This window comes from Mchenga conophoros, linkage group LG8 (genome assembly GCF_057382185.1).
Source record: "Mchenga conophoros isolate Kocher_MC1m ecotype Shallow Benthic linkage group LG8, M_conophoros_male_GT1.1, whole genome shotgun sequence".
NCBI lineage: Eukaryota > Metazoa > Chordata > Actinopteri > Cichliformes > Cichlidae > Mchenga > Mchenga conophoros.
This window is the reverse complement of record NC_140533.1, coordinates 28740834-28761028: the sequence shown is the minus strand read 5'-3', so window position 1 is coordinate 28761028 and position 20195 is coordinate 28740834. Positions and strand designations below refer to the sequence as shown.

The 20195-nt window shown below is 42.7% G+C and overlaps 2 protein-coding genes across 4 annotated transcripts; both read left to right on the top strand.

The window, feature by feature from the left end:
- The first annotated feature begins 700 nt into the window (after positions 1–700).
- LOC146569149 (uncharacterized) lies at positions 701–8020 on the top strand. The gene has a single exon (XM_085285476.1). The coding sequence runs from the start codon at positions 2253–2255 to the stop codon at positions 2970–2972; it is 720 nt and encodes a 239-aa protein (XP_085141602.1). The 5' UTR covers positions 701–2252; the 3' UTR covers positions 2973–8020.
- Positions 8021–8449: 429 nt separating this feature from the next.
- On the top strand, positions 8450–18528 carry LOC146569148 (uncharacterized). Of its 3 annotated transcripts, XM_085285441.1 has the most exons (3): positions 8450–8696; positions 9948–10221; positions 15570–18528. In XM_085285441.1, exons 2-3 carry the CDS (start codon positions 9960–9962, stop codon positions 17174–17176), a joined length of 1869 nt encoding a protein of 622 aa, XP_085141567.1. In that variant the 5' UTR covers positions 8450–8696; positions 9948–9959; the 3' UTR covers positions 17177–18528. The 3 variants fall into 3 exon arrangements, with proteins under 3 accessions (XP_085141567.1, XP_085141568.1, XP_085141566.1); XM_085285442.1 differs by lacking the exon at positions 8450–8696 and having other exon boundaries at positions 10088–10967; positions 14903–18528; XM_085285440.1 differs by lacking the exons at positions 8450–8696; positions 15570–18528 and adding an exon at positions 10758–15505 and having other exon boundaries at positions 10103–10221.
- Positions 18529–20195: the final 1667 nt, after the last annotated feature.

Sequence of the window (20195 nt, the reverse complement as noted above, 5' to 3'; positions counted from 1 at the left end):
GGCTGTCATTTTTAGCATCTACATGGATGTTAAAATCACCCACAATAATTATTTTATCTGAGCTCAGAACTAAATTAGATATAAAGTCTGAGAAATCAGACAGAAACTCTGTGTAAGGCCCAGGTGGACGATAGATGATAACAAGTAAGACTGGTTTCTGAGTTTCACAGCTGGGGTGGACAATGTTAAGCATCAGGCTTTCAAATGAATTAAAAGTCTGTCTTGGTCTTTCATTAATTAATAGGCTGGTGTGAAAAATTGCTGCCACACCGCCCCCTCGGCCTGTGCTTCGAGATTTCTGGTAGTTAGAATGGCTCGGGGGTGTTGATTCATTTAAACTAACATAATCATCCTGCTGCAACCAGGTTTCTGTAAGGCAGAGTAAATCAATTTGTTGATCAATTATTAAGTCATGTACTAACAGAGACTTGGAGGAGAGAGACCTAATATTTAATAATCCACATTTCACTGTTTTACTCTTTGGTTCAGATGTGGATACTGTATTGTTCTTTCTTTGTGATTGTTTATGTTTAAGTTGTTTGTTGCTGGTTTTTAGTTTGTTTTTTGTCTTTTTGGAAGCTGACACAGTCTCTATGGAGATGGGTTTTTGGGGGGGTAGCAGGAGGAGAGAAGCTGCAGAGAAGCGTGTAAGACTGCAACTCTGCTTCCTGGTCCCAACTCTGGATAGTCATATTTTGGGGGGTTTAATAAATTTGTCCATATTTCTAGAAATGAGAGCTGCTCCATCCAAAGTGGGATGGATGCCGTCTCTCCTAACAAGACCAGGTTTCCTCCAGAAGGTTTGCCAATTATCTATGAAGCCCACATCGTTTCTGGGACACCACTCAGACAGCCAGCAATTTAAGGAGAACATGCGGCTAAACATGTCACTCCTGGTCTGATTGGGGAGGGGACCAGAGAAAACTACAGAGTCCGACATTGTTTTGGCAAAGTTGCACACCGATTCAATATTGATTTTAGTGACCTCCGATTGGCGTAACCGGGTGTCATTACTGCCGACGTGAATTATGATTTTACTGAATTTACGTTTACCCTTAGCCAGCAGTTTTAAATTTCCTTCAATGTCGCCTGCTCTGGCCCCTGGAAGACAATTGACTATGGTTGCCGGTGTCTCTAACTTCACATGTCTGAGAACAGAATCGCCAATTACCAGAGTTTGACCCCCGGCGGGTGTGTCGCCGAGTGGGGAAAAACGGTTAGACACATGAACGGGTTGGTGGTGTACCTGGGGCTTCTGTTTAGGACTATGCTTCCTCCTCACCGTGACCCAGCCGCCCTGATTCCCCAGCTGCTTGGGACCTGCCGGGGAACAGCTAGCGGGGCCTACGCTATTTTCGGCTGCACCAGCTACAGGGGCCTGGCTAGCTGCGGGTGAATGAAGGGTGCGAAGCCGAGTCTCCAATTCAGTAATCCTGGCCTCCAGCGCTGCAAATATGCTACATTTGTTACAGATATCATTACTGCTAAAGGAGGCCGAGGAGTAACTAAACATCTGACACAATGAGCAAGAAAGTGCAGGAGGGACAGGTGAAGTAGCCATGGTGCTAATGAGTCGGCTACGAGCTAGGCTAGGCTAGCGAGACAGTACAGAGACAGTGAGTGAATACTTTGGCTATAAATTAGGTAGTGAGTACACAGAAAGTGTGCTTCGGAGGAAGCACGTGAAGATTATACTATGAAAGAAGAATGTATTTAAAAGTTGTTAATTAAATCGCTAAGCAAATAAGCTACTCAGAAACACCACTGTGTTTGAGCAGGAACAGGAAGTGATACTCTACCACAGAGCGAGCGAACACCAAGTGACAGCGCCACCAAGAGTCAGCCTAAAATGACTGAGCAGCAGAAATCCCCACACCCATCACCCTGGGGACCATTTTCTGCCCATTGACTTCCATTATAAACGCTATTTTTCAACCCCAAATTATCATCATATGATTTTATTTTTTCTTCTTTTCTTGGATGTCAATGAAGACTCAGGGCCTTGAAGTTTTAATTTTTAAATTGCAAAAAAAATGCAAAAAAAATAATGGCAGGTCAAAATGTATGTTGGTGCCAATCTTTGGTCCATCTAAAGGCCTACTTATAATGACAATCACATATTACTTCAACTGGTTTTTTGTGGAAATATTTATTTTCGTTTTTTGGTTTTTGGGGCTTATAACACAGGGCGCTCATGTAATAACACTGGGATTTGAAGGGTTAAAACAACGAAAATATAATTAAAACTTTACATGAATATTTCAGGGAGAAGTAGTTTTACAAGGTTGGCTAATTTAAAGTGGAATAAAATATGGATATATGGTCTTTTTATGGCGTGGCTGAGAATGGTCCCTAGGGTGATGGGTGTGAGTTTTTTAAAGGATGGCAGGAGGGTTAAGACACACATGAGAGTCCACACAGGAGAAAAACCATTTGGTTGTAGTTTGTGTGATAAAAAATTCTCACAGAGGATACATTTAAAGACGCACATGAGTGTCCACACTGGCACAAGACCGTTTGTTTGTGATGTTTGTAGCAAAGGATTTTCACAGCTCAGGATTCTGAAGTCACATATGAGCATCCACACAGGAGAAAAGCCATTTTACTGTGAAGTTTGTCCTAAAAGATTTTCAAAAACAGGGGATCTAAGGAGACACATGATTGTTCACACTGTGGAGAAACAATTAAAATCTGCTGATTGTGACAAACAATTCACACAGAGGATACATTTCAAGATGCACATGAGCGTCCACACAGGAGAGAGACCATTTTGTTGTGATACTTGTGGTAAAAGGTTTAATTGTAACAGAAATCTTAAACTACACAAGACCTTTCACACGGGAGAAAAACCATTTGTTTGTGAAATTTGTGGTAAAAGACTTAAGTGTGACAGAAGCCTTAAGATACACATGAGCGTTCACACAGGAGAGAAACCATTTGGTTGTGCTCTTTGTAGTAAAAGTTTTTCTTAGTCAGGTATTTTGAAGAGGCACATCAGAATCCACACAGCAGTGACACCGTTCAGTTGTGACATCTGTGGTAAAAGATTTAACTGTAAGGGGATTCTTAAGTTGCACAAGCGTGTTCATTCATAAGAAAGGCCATTTGTGATGTTTTTGGCAAAAGATTAAAGTCTAACAGCAATCTTAAGAACCACTTAAGAATTCACACAGGAAAGAGACCATTTGGTTGTGACATTTGTGTTATCAGATTTAATGAAGAGGGAAGTCTGAAGAGACACATGAGATGCCGTCATGTAATTGTGGGGAAAGATTTATGAAATTTCATAGTTCCGGTTTCAAAAGAAAATATGTAGATGATCTAAGCTGTGCAATTTTGGCTTTAGTTAAACTAGGAACTCGTCAGTTAAATAAAGTCTGCAGTAAGAGTATGGAGATGTTGCTTTCATGGTGTTAATCTGCTAGAAAGTCTACGCATCAGGTGGAGTGGCATGAAAAGTAACAGAGTCAAAGCAGGGAGGAATTCATTGTGGATCACTCACAGCATTTTGTTCCAGGAGACTGGGCTCTTTGTGAAACCAAAAAAACAGAATTTTTTAACTTAATTAATGTATCACTTTCTTTTAAAAGTCTATTTCAAATCTAGGTTTGGATATGTTTTGATAACAAAATCATTTGGTTAGTTTTAGGCAACAAAACCAGGCCAGGTCAGGGTTAAAAATCGACCCATTCACATAATTCTCTGGTAGAAAACTGTAGGAAGCTGTCACTCATATGCATTCTGACCGCATGGCTCCAGTGATTGTATGGATTGGAACAAATTAGTCTACAGATGCTTAATTTGTTATGTCATCCAAAGGTTTGCTTCTTGGTGATGCTGCATGGTCACTCAGTAAACTGTTCTGGAACATAATCTAACAACCAAGACTGTCTGACCAGCACAGTTTTAATAAGTTTAACAGCCTCTGATGGAATAAAGAAAATATCTTGGTCTATAAACTCTGTTTTGTTACTAGAAACATTCACCCATGCACCATTTTACACAACAGTGGCATTTCCTGCTAATGGCAACATCATCTTTGTGAATTTTAAAATAATATTAAAGTGGAACAGTGGATAGACCTGTTGCCTCACAGGAAAAAGTTTCTGGGTTCAAATCTAGGAAAAAGATGGAAACTTTTTGTTCTACCTGGGCCTGCAGGACCTCTGTCCGAATGCTCCCCACCATGGTCCTACAGCAGGGGTGGGGAACTCCAGGCCTCAGGGACCAATGTCCTGCAGGTTTTAGATGTGTCCTTTATCCAACACAGCTGATTTAAACAGCTAAATGACCTCTTCAACATGTCTTGAAGTTCTGCTCAGGCCTGGTAATGAACTAATCATTTGATTCAGGTGTGTTGACCCAAGGTGATTGTGGTGGAATTAAGGCACGGGGGGACCACAGATCTGTGTTTTGAGCCATCTTTATTTAACATTTGTCACACCACCACAACAACCACCAAGCCCTGAGTCCCCGTGTTTTAACACGGTGGGTGTGATTGCGGGTGCCATGCAGGTGCGTCCGCACGGCACCGCAGAACACGCCACACCACATACCCCCATCGCCCGATTGAGGCGATGTCTTATTCTATGTGATGGATGCAAAGTAGAGCCAGAATTGCTCAATTAGTGAAAGAAAACATGAATCTTGGCACAAGTGTTATTTTAAGTAGACTGAGCCATGGAGCCACCAGGTTCCTTAGCAACAGTTGCTAGGAAACTTAATTATCGTCACAACCTGATGCATCCTATCTGCTCTATTAAAGGTGGTGCTAGGTTACAGAACATCAAACCTTTATGCAGACATGTATTAAAGGAAAACTCGTCAAAAATAAAAACAGATGTTTGCTGAGACAGCACTTTTAAGGATTTTTAACGATATTCTCTTAACTATGGATTCTGGCAGCCCTGCTGCCCTTTTACTGTTGGACTTGTCAGCAGCTTTTGACACGGTTGACCACGACATCCTGTTATCACGGCTAGAATCGCATGCTGGCCTAAAAGGATCTGCCCTTCAGTGGTTTCGCTCCTACTTGACAGAAAGGTTCTTTTATGTCAATATGGGCCCCCACAACTCCAAACTAGCTCCTCTTAAATACGGCGTTCCTCAAGGCTCTATTTTGGGTCCCGCCCTCTTCGCACTCTATTTGCTGCCATTGGGCTCCATCTTCTCGCGGTACAGCATTTCATTTCATTGCTTTGCGGATGATCTACAGATTTATCTACCTTTAAAATCAGGATCAGATCAACCGCAGCTCTTATTACGCTGCCTTGACGACGTTAAACAGTGGTTATCATTAAATTTTTTACAGCTAAACGAAAACAAAACTGAGGTTGTCATTTTTGGCAATTTCAATCATATCGACAGCACGTTGGGTACCCTCTCCTCGTATTGTAAAACACATGTAAAAAACCTCGGAGTTTACATTGATGGTTCTTTTAAATTGAATAAGCAGGTGAGTGCAGTAGTTCAGTCCTGTTTTTTTCAGCTAAGACAGCTAGCCAGGATAAAGCCATACCTTCCGGCTGACGTCTTCGAGCGTATCATCCACCTTTTTCTTACTTGCAGATTGGACTACTGCAATTCATTGTATTATGGCCTAGATCATGCCACCATCCATCGCCTTCAGATGGTTCAAAATGCTGCTGCTCGCCTGCTAACCGGTACCAAACGGAGAGAGCATATAACCCCAATTTTAGCCTCTTTACACTGGCTCCCTGTCCCCTACAGGATCCAATTTAAACTCTTACTTTTTGTTTTTAAGTCACTCAACGCCCGAGCCCCCCCCTACTTGTCAGAGCTCCTCTCTGCCTATGCTCCAGGAAAACCCACGAGATCTAGTTCAAAACTATTGTTGTCCATTCCACGGACTAACCTCAAATCTCGTGGTGATAGATCCTTCTCTGTGGCAGGTCCCAGACTTTGGAATAGTCTCCCCTTTAATATTAGATCTGCTCAAACTCTTGAGCAATTTAAATCTTTACTAAAGACACACTTTTACGCTCTGGCTTTTAACACATTATGACCCAAGCATTTTGGATTTATCTGAATTAGTTAGTATTGTTTCAATTCTTCTATTTTATTGTTTCTATTGTTATTATTGTATTACACTGTAGTTTTTAATTTTATTGTTATTGTTAAGCACTTTGTGCAGCATCGGCTGTTGGAAATGTGCTATATAAATAAATCTGACCTTGACCTTGACCTTGACCTTTCCTGCTAAAGAAAAAACAATTAATTCATTTATATCACCATCTCCTTTATTAAAACATGTTTATCTTCAAATTAATATTAGAAACCATTTATACACGAGTTCATAATTGTTTTCATAATGTAACAAATTGAAGTTGTCTATTAGCCAAGTTGCCCTAGCAACCAGATTCGTGAAATTGCATAATGTGCAGTGCTGCCGCCTTCCTGATTTCTTACTTTTTTGCATATTTGTTACACTTAGATGTTTCAGATTATTAAGCAACTTTTAATACTAGACCTAGATAACAATTGTAAATACAAAATGCATTTTTTTTTAAATTATGATTTTATTTATTAAGGAAAAAAGCTATCCAAACCTGACCCTATGTGAAAAGGTAATTGGCTCCTTAACCTGATAACTGATTGTGCCACCACTGGCAGCAACGGTGCAGGGTTTTCCATCATGACCTGTTTAAGATCACACCAGAGCGTATGTGATTTAAGTCCAGACTTTATCTAGAATTTCGGGTTCCTTTTGGTCAGCAGTGGTTTTCTCCTTGGAGCTGCCCCATGAATGCCATTTTGCCCAGTCTCTTTCTTTTTCTTGAATCATTAACTGAGGGCAGTAATGAGTAGTAGTTAGGGTCTGGGGATCAGCAGTGAAAAAAAAACTATTCTATTCTATTATAATCTATTTTATTTTATTCTTTAAACAATCAGGAAGATGGCAAATACTTTGACACAGCACTGTATAGTGAAACCTGCACACTTAAGTTGTCCTCTTGTCAATAACAGGTACCATAGTGAAAGAAAATTTGAAACCAATATTTAACAGTATAAATGGGTAACATATTTGCAAAAGCAAATCACTGCTTTGGTTAGGATTGTCTACACAGTACAGTTTTGTAGCCTGCATCAGTTGAACGTAGTATATATCATGATTTACTGTACACTTTTGAGGCTTTATTTAAATATTTTTTTGGCTAATTTACAATCACAGATGTTCCTGATGTGCATGTGTTTGGGAGAAAGCTGGAGTAGCTGAAGGAGACTCCAGGGACAGGAAGAACGTGTAAACTTCTGCTAGGATCTCAACAGGAATCTTGTTGCTGTGAGGCAACACTGCCAGTCCACCTCTGAGCCATCCCATTAACAACTGTTACTTGCTATCAAGATGATAAAGTACACAGGTCACCTACTCAACCCTGTGGTTTGAACCAGTACACTGAAATCAAAAGAATTCATTTGATTAATACAATTTGAATTCATGCATCCCATGTCCTGTTTGCAAAGAAAAACATACTGCTTAGTAATCGTTACTATGCAATAACCAGAAACTCCTGAAATTGTCTATGATGATGATACGGTGAATGCGTGGTTACATATTTTTTGCAGTTGGTTTGACTAAAGTTGAGACTGGAGTGAGATAAACTTGTTTGTGTATGTTTTTTCTTTCTTTTGTGGGTTTCTTTTCAGGAGGTGACACAAACATAGTCTGTTATATCGTATTGTCCAAAGCTTTATTCAGCATTTTTTCTGTTTCTTTTTTACTATGTGCACAATGATGCTTTGCTTGTCCCTTTGAGTAACATTGTTGGTTATCAACAAAATAAAATACAAAAGAAAAAGGAATACAGTATTGGAAAGTAACCAAGTAAATTTAATTAAGTATTATATTTAAGTTCACTTTTTATGTTTTCTTTTTTGGCCGTTTCCTTTAGGATCTTTAGGGTTTCCATGGTCGATCATCTACCTGTCGCACCAACTCTCTGCATGTCCTCCTTCACCACATCCATGAATCTTATTTGAGGTCTTCCTCTTTTCCTCCTGCCTGGCAGCTCCATCTTTAACATCCTTTCTTTACTATCCCTCCTCTGTGCATGCTCAAACCATCTCAGACTCACCTCTCTATTTTTGTCTCAGTCGGGTTTTTATGTGCTTGATGTTATGTATTTCCATGTTAAAATACTGCACCTAACATTTAGTACAAACGTTTAGTTGCTAGTTTAGATTTAAAAGATATGAATGAACAAATTTAAATAGTACCATATTTTTTTATATGTGAAACTATCCAGCAGTATCTAAAATAATCCAGTGCATCACCAAATACAGTAGGAGTGTGGGCTTTAATGAGTCATCGTGACTTGGCAGATTAATATGATTCTAATACTGACTGTTTTTATACTTCCACCGTCATAATGCTGATCATCTTCTATGATGACATAGCACGGGCGTAGGAACAGTCTGTTGTCTGGACTGTGTTGCAGGAGGGAAGAAAATAAAAGCGGGACTTGCTGTCATGTAGTTGGCCTTCTTGCTGCGGGATCGATGCTGCAGATAGATGCAGGAAAATCCTCGTGATTGATTAACACGGAGCAAAGTTTTGGAGCGTCACAAACACAAACCTGGAGAGGCATCCGCCGGAAGCGGCTCGCCCAGGTGGGCGTCAGTGAAGACGGACCGAGGTCAGAGTGACGCTGAAGCTGTCCGGGTCTGCTGCACAGGTAATTTATTCTGTCTGTGTGTGGATGCAGTTTGTTCTTTGGTAGCTGCTCATGTGCACGAGCGAAAACCTGCAGCAGGCAGCACATGTGCTCAGAGACATAACGTAAGGAGGAGACGTGGCACTCGGGAAATCCTGAGGAGAAGTCTGTGGGCGTGGTCGATTAAGCCAAATAATAATAGTAATAATAATGTCCTACCAATTTTATTAATCGTTCCCTTCGACCTCAGTGAAAAACGTTATGCAGTCCGGGTGTGAAAGAGAAGTCAGATATTAGTGTGAGGGCGGAAGTGGCTCTGCTGAGGTGAAGCTGCAGAAAGAAGCAGCCCAACATGTCTGCAATATGTTGTTTAATGCATGCATTATCACCTCGTTACCAGTTTTATAAATAATAAATAGAAACATACATAAAGTGAAATTTATTACCCTGTAATGTCCTGCTGAAGAGATGATCCAGTTTTCCGCCTTCACTGAGATTTTCTGTGAGTCCGTTCTGTGCTGTTGCATTTTGGCGACATCTTATATTTAATACTGAGGTTAAGTGTCACAGCTAATCAAATAGTGCTGAGTGGATGAAGGGTTTAATTCTGGCATGTTAAACCAATCGTATTGTTGTGTTTGATTGTACTGAGTACTCTGCATATTAGTTTAACCAACTCTAACATACTGTAACTTTCACGTACTAAGACAGACTGGTGAATAGCTGCATTCACAGATATATGTTATGTAACAGTGCTTATTAATGTATAAAGTAAGGCATCTTTCTGTTATGGAGAAACTAAAGAAAGAACGAAACATGAATGCCGCTCTGTGTGCTCACTGCTGAGAAATCGCTGACCTCTGAAAGTCGACATACCTGACACAGACCTTAGAAACTCAGGTTTGAGTGTTTCCTTATTGATAGAGTGGGTGAGTTGACTCTGACTGATTCCAACATGCTGGCAATCTGCCTGCTTTCATGAATTTCATGACAGTTAATTGAAACCTTTCAACAATCTTTGTGAGAGTCATCGCAGTCAGCAAGAATCAGAGCTGGACAGGTTTGGCTTCCAGCAGGCGACGGTAAATACTTACAGTCATTCTCAGATGGCAAAAATGTGTGCAGTGGCAAAAAAAAACAACCCTTTTTTAAAATAATTTTGAGATACAGATATTTGTGTAATTAATTGTGTAATTACAGTTTCAAATCGTTATAGCTGCAATTTATGCACTGAGGACCTGTTTGAATACACAGTGTGCATGTGTGTTTCAGTGTTTCCTGCAGATGTTGCAGTCTGAGGAAGAAGTTCCCTGGAGCATGAGTCTGGACCTCGGCAATATTAAGGAGGAACAGGAGGATCTGCTCAATGACTCGGACGAAGCTGACTACATCAGGTTCTCAGTCACTGATGTTGCTGTGAAGAGTGAAGATGATGAAGACGGACCCCAGTTCTCACAGAGTAATCAGAGCCCAGCTGAAGAGAAAAACGAGGGAGAGCCTCCAGGCTTGTCTTCTTCTTCTGCTGCTGCTGCTTCACAGCTTGCAGGTATCAGGAATTTGGCTCATTTGATCTTGCAAACATTATTTTTGCAGTAAAAAAAATTAAAATAAAATTCCGCTCCCACGTCTGTTGGAGGTCTTTATCCTTCAAGCTCGGGTTCTCTAACCGGGGGCCTGGGAGCTTGAGGGTCCTGCGCATAATCTTTGCTGCTGGAGATCTCGGATGTTGTTCCTGGGATTTAAAAAAGAGTCAGTAAGATTTAAAAATTCCTTTGCCATTTGCTTGTCAGGGCAGCACACGCGAATATTGAAGTCCCCAACAATAAGGACATGATCATATTTTGGCATAATTTCAGCCAACAGATCAGAAAAGTCATTTAAGAAGTCCTTATTGTATTTGAGGGGTCTGTAAACCACAGCACAGAGCACTGTGTGAGAGCGCCCTAGCTCAAACACACTCAGTTCAAAGCTACTAGGTGATGTTGAAAAGGACAGTGGTTTACATTTATACTGCTTCTTAAAAACAACCGCTAAACGCTGTTCCTGTGCTGCCATCATTAGTGTCTCTGTGCTGTCTTTCAGTCCAACTTTGCCCAGCCACTGGTAGAATTTCTGGATGTTAGCCACTTCCTCTATCTGCTGGTGGTACATACCGTGTAGGGACCTGTCCTTCCGTGATGGTGCCTCCTCTTCCTCCTCTTTCTTGGGTTTTTGCTGTTTGAGGTGTTGTGGCCATCTTCTCGCCACCTTATGTACTTGTCTCATCCTGGACTTGTCTCATCCTGGACTGTGGTACTGTCACAGGCTGGGTCTCTGACCCAGCGCTCTGAGTTCATGTTTGTATTTGTCTCATTTTGTTATGTGATTTAGTTTGTGTTATTTCCTATCTGCCTTTAGTTTAGGCAGTTATTGTTCCTGGGTTTTCTATGTTTTGGGGTTTTGTATTTATTCATCACATATTAGGTCTGTTAAGTTGTGTTGTCATGTTTTAGTATTTCCTGTTTTATTCTGACAATGTCATGTGTTCTTTGTTTATTGTATTTAGCTTTCCTCTCCTGGTCCTGTCATTAGGTTTATGTCTGTCAGCTGTTTTCCCCCATGTGTCGCCACTTCCCCTGATCACCTCATGTCTGTATTTAAGCCTTTTGTTTTCTTCATGCCATTGTCAGGTCGTCTGCTCATCCATGTCTCATCTCCAGGTACCCATGTCAGTTCACTATGGTTAAGGTTTTTCATGTTTTGTTATTAGTTCACCCAGTTTAGGTTATTGTTTAGTTTTCACCGATGCACTGTGACAGTACGACCTGACCACTATGGACTCAGCAGACCGCGAGCTTTACGAGCGTCGGGAGGCAGCCTTCGCCCAGCTGGAGGAGGAGCTCCGCTGGAAGCCGTGGCGTACCCCCGACTACGAGCGCATTTTCCACGGGACTCGGCTAGCTCTCGGAGGTCCCAAGAGCTGCCGAAAGTCCCCGCCTGTTGCGCTGCCTGCATCTAAGCCTCGCTCGCTTCAAGTGGGAGTTTTTCGCGTGGCTACAGGCGCTCACGCTCCAGCCTCGTTGTTGCCGTGTTGTGCACTGGGGGCTCAGTCGCTCGCTCCGCCGGCTTCCTCCGCTCGAAGGAAGCGGCGCACCCGTCGCCATAAACTGGACAATGCCGAGCACACGGTGGTGAGTGAAAATGACTTTTATTCTCACGTCCCGTCTGACATTAACAACAATCGGCTCACTTCCGATCCATGGGGAATTTCCCTTATGGATGACGACGTGGACTGGGAGGATCCGTTTTGTTTTACTCCCTCTACGCAGGGAGGGATGAAAGACAATTCCCGCTCGCTTAAGTCTGCACATGCGGTTAAAGGAAAAACTGTTAACACTTCTACCAGGTCTACAACACTCAGTTCAGGTTTTGTTAAGTCTGGTTCAATCATCCCCAAGTCAGCTCACTCTAAGACCGTTAACCCAAGGACTGCTAATACTAAGACTGCTAAACATGAAGTGGACGGCGGATTCATTTTTGCTAGGTCTGTTTTTGTCGACCCAATACATATTAACCCTAAGCCTGCCGTTTCTAAGACTGTTTTTTCTGAGCCTGCTCCTTTGCCTGTTCGTGTTTCTGCTGCCAGGGCAGCTCGGGCCCAGCGTACCCCTGCACCCGTACCAGTTCCTCGGGTGAGGGAGTCTGAGGCCCAGCTGGTCCCTGCTCTGGTTTCCAGGCCAGCTGAGGCTCTGTCCGTTTCTGCACCCGTACCAGCTCCTCGGGTGGGAAGGGCAGTTGCCCAGCCGTTGCCGGTGCCTGTCCCGGCTTCCGGGGTGAGGGGGGCTGTGAACCAGTCCACCCCTGCACCCATGCCGGTCCCCAGGGTGAGGTCAGCCAGGATACAGCCCGTCTCCGCACCCGTACCTACTCCTCGGGTGGGAGTGGCTAGTGTCCAGCAGGTGCCTGCACCCGTTCCTGTTTCTACTGAAGGCTCAGGAGAATTCAGTCCGCAACCAATACCACCATCACTACTGCATGCTTTTCAGTCTATAGCTCAGTCATTAGCTCTGTTAGCAGCCCAGTCAATAGTTCATTTTCCTGTGTTTCCGTTAGCTCAGCCCTTAGCCCACTGTGCAGCTCAGCCAGCTCCCCATTGTTCAGCTCAGTTATTTGCTCAATCACCTGCTCAGCCTTTTGTTCAGCCAGTAGTCTCGGCACCTACTGGTCCTGCCACTGCTTCTGCTGGAGGGCCCGAGGAGCCCGTCCAGCCTCATGCCTCGTCTGCTGGAGGGCCCGAGGAGCCCGTCCAGCCTCATGCCACGTCAGCTGGGGGGCCCGAGGAGCCCGTCCAGCCTCATGCCACGTCAGCTGGGGGTTCAGGAGAACCGCACCAGCCTCATGCCACGTCAGCTGGGGGTTCAGGAGAACCGCACCAGCCTCATGCCACGTCAGCTGGAGGGCCCGAGGAGCCCGTCCAGCCTCAAGCCACGTCAGCTGGAGGGCCCGAGGAGCCCGTCCAGCCTCAAGCCACGTCAGCTGGGGGGCCCGAGGAGCCCGTCCAGCCTCAAGCCACGTCAGCTGGGGGGCCCGAGGAGCCCGTCCAGCCACCTTCAGATTCTGCTTCTGTTTCGCCTGCTGCAGCTCCAGCCTGTGCTTTGCCTGCTGCAGCTCCAGCCTGTGCTTCGCCTGCTGCGGCTTCATCAGAGCCTTCGTCTTCGCCTGGTGCGGCTTCATCAGAGCCTTCGTCTTTGCCTGGTGCGGCTTCATCAGAGCCTTCGTCTTCGCCTGGTCCGGCCTGTGCTACGCCTGGTCCGGCCTGTGCTTCGCCTGGTCCGGCTTCGTCAGAGTCTTCATCTTCGCCTGGTCCGGCTTCGTCAGAGTCTTCATCTACGCCTGGTCCGGCTTCGTCAGAGTCTTCATCTACGCCTGGTCCGGCTTCGGCCTCTGCTCCTGCTTCTGCCTCACCTGGTCCGGCCTCTGCTCCTGCTTTCTGCCTCACCTGGTCCGGCCTCAGCTTCTGCCTCGCCTGGTTCGGCCTCATCCGAGTCTTCCTCGGCTTCTGCTTCTGCCTCGCCTGGTCCGGCCTCTGCTACGCCTGGTCCAGCCTCTGCTTCAGCGTCGCCTGGTCCTACGGCTGTTATGCCGCCGCCCAAGCCTCGCTCTGCACCTGGGAATCTTTGGCCACCTGCTGGACGTCACCGCCGTCGAGGTCGGCCACCTGAACTGTTTCTACGCCGTTGCCGTCCACATGGTCGGCCACCTGAACTGTTTCTACGCCGTTGCCGTCCGCACGGTCGGCCCCCTGAACGGTTTCCATGTCGCCACCATTGCCGTCCGCACGGACGGCCCCCGGAACTTTTCGACCATGGACTTCTGTGCCGTCGGCCTCCGGGCCGGCCCCCTGATCACATGAACTATGATTTTCTGGACCGTCACCCTCCGGGTCGGCCCCTTGAGGAGTCATGAACTGTTCCCTGCGCTCCTGTGATTTTGATGGACATTTTGGTTTTTTTGGCCTTGTTTCTGGCCCTCCGTCCTGGACCCCCACCGCCCGCCCTTGGTGGGTTGTTTTTGGTTTTGTTTTTCGAGGTTTTGGGCGTCTGGAATCCGCCCTTGAGGGGGGGGCTCTGTCACAGGCTGGGTCTCTGACCCAGCGCTCTGAGTTCATGTTTGTATTTGTCTCATTTTGTTATGTGATTTAGTTTGTGTTATTTCCTATCTGCCTTTAGTTTAGGCAGTTATTGTTCCTGGGTTTTCTATGTTTTGGGGTTTTGTATTTATTCATCACATATTAGGTCTGTTAAGTTGTGTTGTCATGTTTTAGTATTTCCTGTTTTATTCTGACAATGTCATGTGTTCTTTGTTTATTGTATTTAGCTTTCCTCTCCTGGTCCTGTCATTAGGTTTATGTCTGTCAGCTGTTTTCCCCCATGTGTCGCCACTTCCCCTGATCACCTCATGTCTGTATTTAAGCCTTTTGTTTTCTTCATGCCATTGTCAGGTCGTCTGCTCATCCATGTCTCATCTCCAGGTACCCATGTCAGTTCACTATGGTTAAGGTTTTTCATGTTTTGTTATTAGTTCACCCAGTTTAGGTTATTGTTTAGTTTTCACCGATGCCCTATTATTTTGTACCCTCGTTGCTAACCTCAATAAACGGCTTGTTTTGTTAATCCACACCACATTTTGGTCTGCGTTTGAGTCCTCCTCTGCAACACATACGGTCTGCCCCAGCCAGACCGTGACAGGTACTGACACTGACCAGTCCCCGGCCTCCTTTCTTCCGCTTAGCGTACTGTCTCTAGGTATTGTACTTGGGGTGAAACCCTCCATGCATGCACAGTCTCATGTCTTTTGAGATCACCTAGTTGTGAAAATCTTTTATGACACACCCTACAACCAAAAGCTTTCTCGTATTGATGTAAATATCTTCATGATTAACTCTTTGAACAGTAGTTCTGATAAGACTTGTATTAGCTCTTTATATGTTTTCAATCATTTCATTTGATCTGTCTCCTGGTCAGATCCCACCCATACATGAATATGAAAAGATATCTGTTCTGAGCTTAATAGTCCTTTTTTTCAATTGTATTTATTTTTTGTTACTCAATTGAAAGGCTAATATTTGAAGTCTGCGGATATCTTCAGATCAAATGTTATAATCTAAATATCTTACACATTTTATGGAAATGTATAACTTGATCTACATAGTCTTTCATTTTTTTAAAGCCCTTGTCAGTGTTTTGATGACGCAATAAAGGTGAGATGAACATAATTACACAATTATTAATTTTACTCAGTTTCCAAGAAAAGTTGCAAAAAATATTTATATTGCTCTAAATATTAATAAGCGGTCCAAGAAAATGTGTCAGTACACAGTCACAGCTGTGCTTGTGTCTTTATTGCTCCCTGCAGATGTCCAGCAGATCTTGGTGATTAAAGAAGAGGTTCCTTGGAGCTCATGCCATGATGACCTCCTCCACATTAAGGAGGAACAGGAGGAAATCCTACCTGGTTGTGAGGGAGAACAGCTTAATAGGCCAGAAGAGGATAACATCACCAGGTTCCCATTAACTGCTGTTTCCATAAAGAGTGAAGATGATGAAGAAAAACCCAAGTTCTTCCAGGCAGAGCCTCCAACCAGCAGCTCAGCTAAGCAGATAAAAACAGAAACTGATGCAGAAGACTGTGAAGCAGCAGAAACAGCCTGGAACGCAGATCTGAACACTCATATACACTCGAGGGCTGATGGAAAGGCTTCAGACTCTTATGAAACTGAAGTCAGTATTGATGATGACGATGATGAAGACGACGATGATGACTGGCAGGAACATTGGTCGGATTCTGAACTTGAAACAGAAGACAGTGACAGTGGCTGGAAGGAGAGCGGTACTGATGAGTCAGGAGTAAAAAGTGATATGAGAAGGGAGTCAGCAGAAGGGTCTACCAGCTGTTTGGTTAGTAAGAAATGGGTGAAGCAAAATGCAGAGTCACACATGACAGTCCTCACAGGAGAGAAACCGTTTGGCTGCAATGTTTGTAAAAAAAAATTTAGAGATCTCTACAACTTTAATAGACACATGAGAGGCCACACAGGAGAGAAACCGTTTAGCTGTGATGTTTGTGAAAAAAAATTTAGAGATCAGTATTATCTTAAGACACACATGAGAATCCACACTGGAGAGAAGCTTTTCACGTGCAGTGTTTGTGACAAAAGATTCACACAGAGTTTAAATTTCAAGACGCATATGAGAATTCACACGGGAGAGAAACCATTTAGTTGTGAGTCTTGTGGGAAACGGTTTAACCAAGAGGGAAATCTGAAGATGCACAAAAGACTCCACACAGGAGAGAAACCATTTGGTTGTGATTTTTGTGGCAAAAGATTTCACCAAGAGGGAAATCTGAAGATGCACAAAGCACTCCACACGGGGGAGAAACCGTTTGGTTGTGGAGTGTGTCATAAAAGATTTTCACAACTAGGTGATCTCAAAAGACATGAGACTGTGCATTCAGTGGACAAACCATTTAACTGTAGTATTTGTGATATAAATTTTACCCAGAAAAAGTATTTCGAGAGACACATGAATGTCCATTCAGGGGAGAGACCTTTTGGTTGTGATGTTTGTGGTAAAAGATTTAACACTAGGCGAAATCTTGAGATGCACACCAGAGTCCATACAGGAGAGAAACCGTTTGGTTGCGATGTTTGTAGTAAAAGATTTTCACAGATGGGAATTTTAAGGAGGCACATGAAAGTTCACATGGCAGAGAGACCATTCGGTTGTGACATTTGCAATAGAAGATTTAACAATAAGAGGAATTATGAGACACACATGAAAGTCCACACAGGAGACAAACCATTTGTTTGTGAAGTTTGTGGCAATCAGTTTGCACAGCTAGGAATACTGAAGAGACACATGCTAATTCACGCAGGAAAGAAACCATTTGGTTGTGACGTTTGTAAGAAAAGATATTTACGAGTAGAGGATCTAACAAGACACCAGAGTATCCACACATAAGAACATTCAGTTGTTCTTAATATGGTGAAAGATTAAAATGTAAAAAACATTTCAAGACATACCTGAGGGAAATCGTTTTGTTGTGATCATGTTAAATACCACCCTCTGGTTGTGATGAAAGATTAATGAAAATTTGTTGGGGGGTTTTTTAATTGGAAATTTTTACTATGACCAAATCTGTGTTTACTGTATGACAGTTACATATGTTAAATATGCAACATTGTTCAAAGCAAAGCTATAGTGGGAACTGATCTGGAAATACATATAGTATTTATTTTCAGTGTTAACTTTAGAGACTTAATGACCAGAGCCTTTATTAAATCATACTAGAAACCTCTAGCTATAGGTTAACATGAATACACTAAGAGTGTACTCACACTGGGTGATCAGCTAACTTCAATGTGCTCGAGCTGAGATGTTCAGAACAACTGAAATGTGCTTGGACCTGTAGCAAAGCACAGTGTGAGCTCACCGTAAGGCTGTTAGTTCTCAGCATTAATAATGGCAAAGAAGCTCTATTAACATTAAATTTAATGTCGAATCAGTGACTAACATAACAATGTCAAATTGGCCTCGCCTGATTTCACCATGTCCAGATGTCCAGATAAATGTTCGCTTTGTTGGAAACTTTCTGCCTGGTTTGCTTAGAAAAAATAGCAAATATGACTTTGATTTATGCAGCTGTCACTTTAAAAGCAACAGGACATGTTTGGAAACACCGTTCATGAAAATAAAAGCTCTGTATGGGGGTTGAGAAGCAGAGCAGAGCACAATGAAGAGCTTTTTTTTCAGTTGTGATTTTAAGCATACGACTTTAAACAAAATGTGATGCAAAGTGACTGCTGACTGTCTAAGAAATGTAGAAAAGTGATATAAAATATGAAATACAGAAAGTTAATTGCATGCAGTTGAAGGCAAACATTTGCATTCATAAAATGTACTCTGATATTAATCAAGTCACAGCTATATAAACACATCTAATTAATATAAGACACAAACACTCCTGTAGCAGAAGAACACAAGATGATCACTGATGTATAATGTTTACACATATAAATTGCTGATATGTGATAGTCTTCTTTGTTCTATGTGTAGCAGTCATCTGACTTGTGTATGCACACAGGAGCTGTGAAACATGCTCTCCCTGTGTGCGCTTCTAGGGAGAAGGAGGAGATTCTTCTGTGGTTTGCTTGAGTAAATCGCTAAAGTTTTGTTTGATGATGAATTGCAGACATTGTGCTTTAAACGCTGAGGGTTTCTCTTACTTTGGCCTTTGTTATCAGGCCTTCACAGACCTTGTTCGGTTTCTATCTGATCCCGTTTCAAAGGTTCATTAAATAATATAAAAAATACTTTGGAGACTCAAAGTCTTTTATTTGGTTTCAGCTTTCCACCTCAACATTTATTATTTCTCCACACTGAAAACACAGAGAAGTCAATCAGAGACCAGGTTAGAAAATGTAAGTGAACCACTGCAGCAGTGACTTCTAGAAAAGCCTCTTGTAGACAGACGTTCCAGATTTTCAGAGAAACATAGAAGATCATTTGAAAAAGCTGCAAACCAGCAATTTCAAAAGCAGTCTGGATTTTAATTTAAAATTTTTGGAGTGTCTAAAAGGAACACCTCATGCCTTTTAGAGAAAAACATTTACCACTCTGCTGTTCATAAAATCTGCATGATTAGAATAGGTTTTACTTTGTTACATATCTATTTAGTTTTTTTTAAATCTCATTTTTCTTTTGCTTTTTTTGCTTAAGTTTGACTTGTTTGTTTCTTGCTGAAATCTGATGACAGTATGAGAACTTCAGGTCATAGAGGTAGATAGACAAATGTAGGATGGCAGTGCTGTTGGATTTTTACAGTAAAAGAGAGGCAGCAGAATCTATGACACTGTTCTTTGTCCGTTTCCTTTCCTTGGATGAAACCAACTACATAAATAAATAAATAAAATATTATATTATATTACCTGTGTATAGTACTCGTTCATGGTGCTGCTTTTTTTAAATTTTATTTGGACTTTTGAAAGCCACTTCAGTGTCAATACCATTTTCATCAAAGATGCACTCAGGTCTGGGGACTTCAATTCTGTTTGTTTTACACAGCACCAAATCACAAGAACAGTCACCTCAAGGCGCTTTATATTGTAACGTAGACCCTACAATAAGACATACAGAGAAAAGCCAACATTCATATGACCCCTATGAGAAAGCAGTTTGTCGACAGTGGGAAGGAAAAACTCCCTTTTAACAGGAAGAAACCTCCGGCAGAACCAGGCTCAGGGAGGGGGCATCTGATGCTACCAGTTGGGATGAGAGAAGGAAAACAGGATAAAGACATACTGTGGAAGAGAGACAGAGATTAATAACAAGTGTGATTTAATGCAGAGAGGTCTATTAACACATAGTGAGTGAGAAAGATGACTGTAGAAGAAATATTGCAGCATAACTAAGGGAGGATTCAGGGTCAAGCAAGGCAAAAAGGAAAGTTTGAATCCTAATCTTGAAAGTAGAGATAGTGTCTGTCTCCTGAATCCAAACTGGAAGCTGGTTCCACAGAAGAGGGGCCTGAAAACTGAAGGCTCTGCCTCCCATTCTACTTTTAAATACTCTAGGAACAACAAGTAGGCCTGCAGAGCGAGAGCGAAGTGCTCTAGTGGGGTGATATGGTACTACAAGGTCATTAAGATAAGATGGGGCCTGATTATTTAAGACCTTGTATGTGAGGAGCAGGATTTTGAATTCAATTCTGGATTTAACAGGGAGCCAATAATGGGGAGGCAATATAGGAGAAATATGCTCTCTCTTTCTCGTCCCTGTCAGGACTCTGGCTGCAGCATTTTGGATTTACTGAAGGCTTTTAAGGGAGTTTTTAGGACTTCCTGATAATAATGATTTACAGCAGTCCAGCCTAGAAATGATAAATGCATGAGCTAGTTATTCACTCTAATACAGGATATTTCTAATTTTAGAGACATTGCGCAAATGGAAGAAAGCAGATTTTATTGTAAACATAAATGGG

What these genes read in the sequence shown, in the direction of transcription:
- LOC146569149 (XM_085285476.1), top strand. Translation starts at nt 2,253, where the DNA reads ATGAATATTTCAGGGAGAAGTAGTTTTACAAGGTTGGCTAATTTAAAG.
- LOC146569148 (XM_085285440.1), top strand. Translation starts at nt 11,489, where the DNA reads ATGGACTCAGCAGACCGCGAGCTTTACGAGCGTCGGGAGGCAGCCTTC.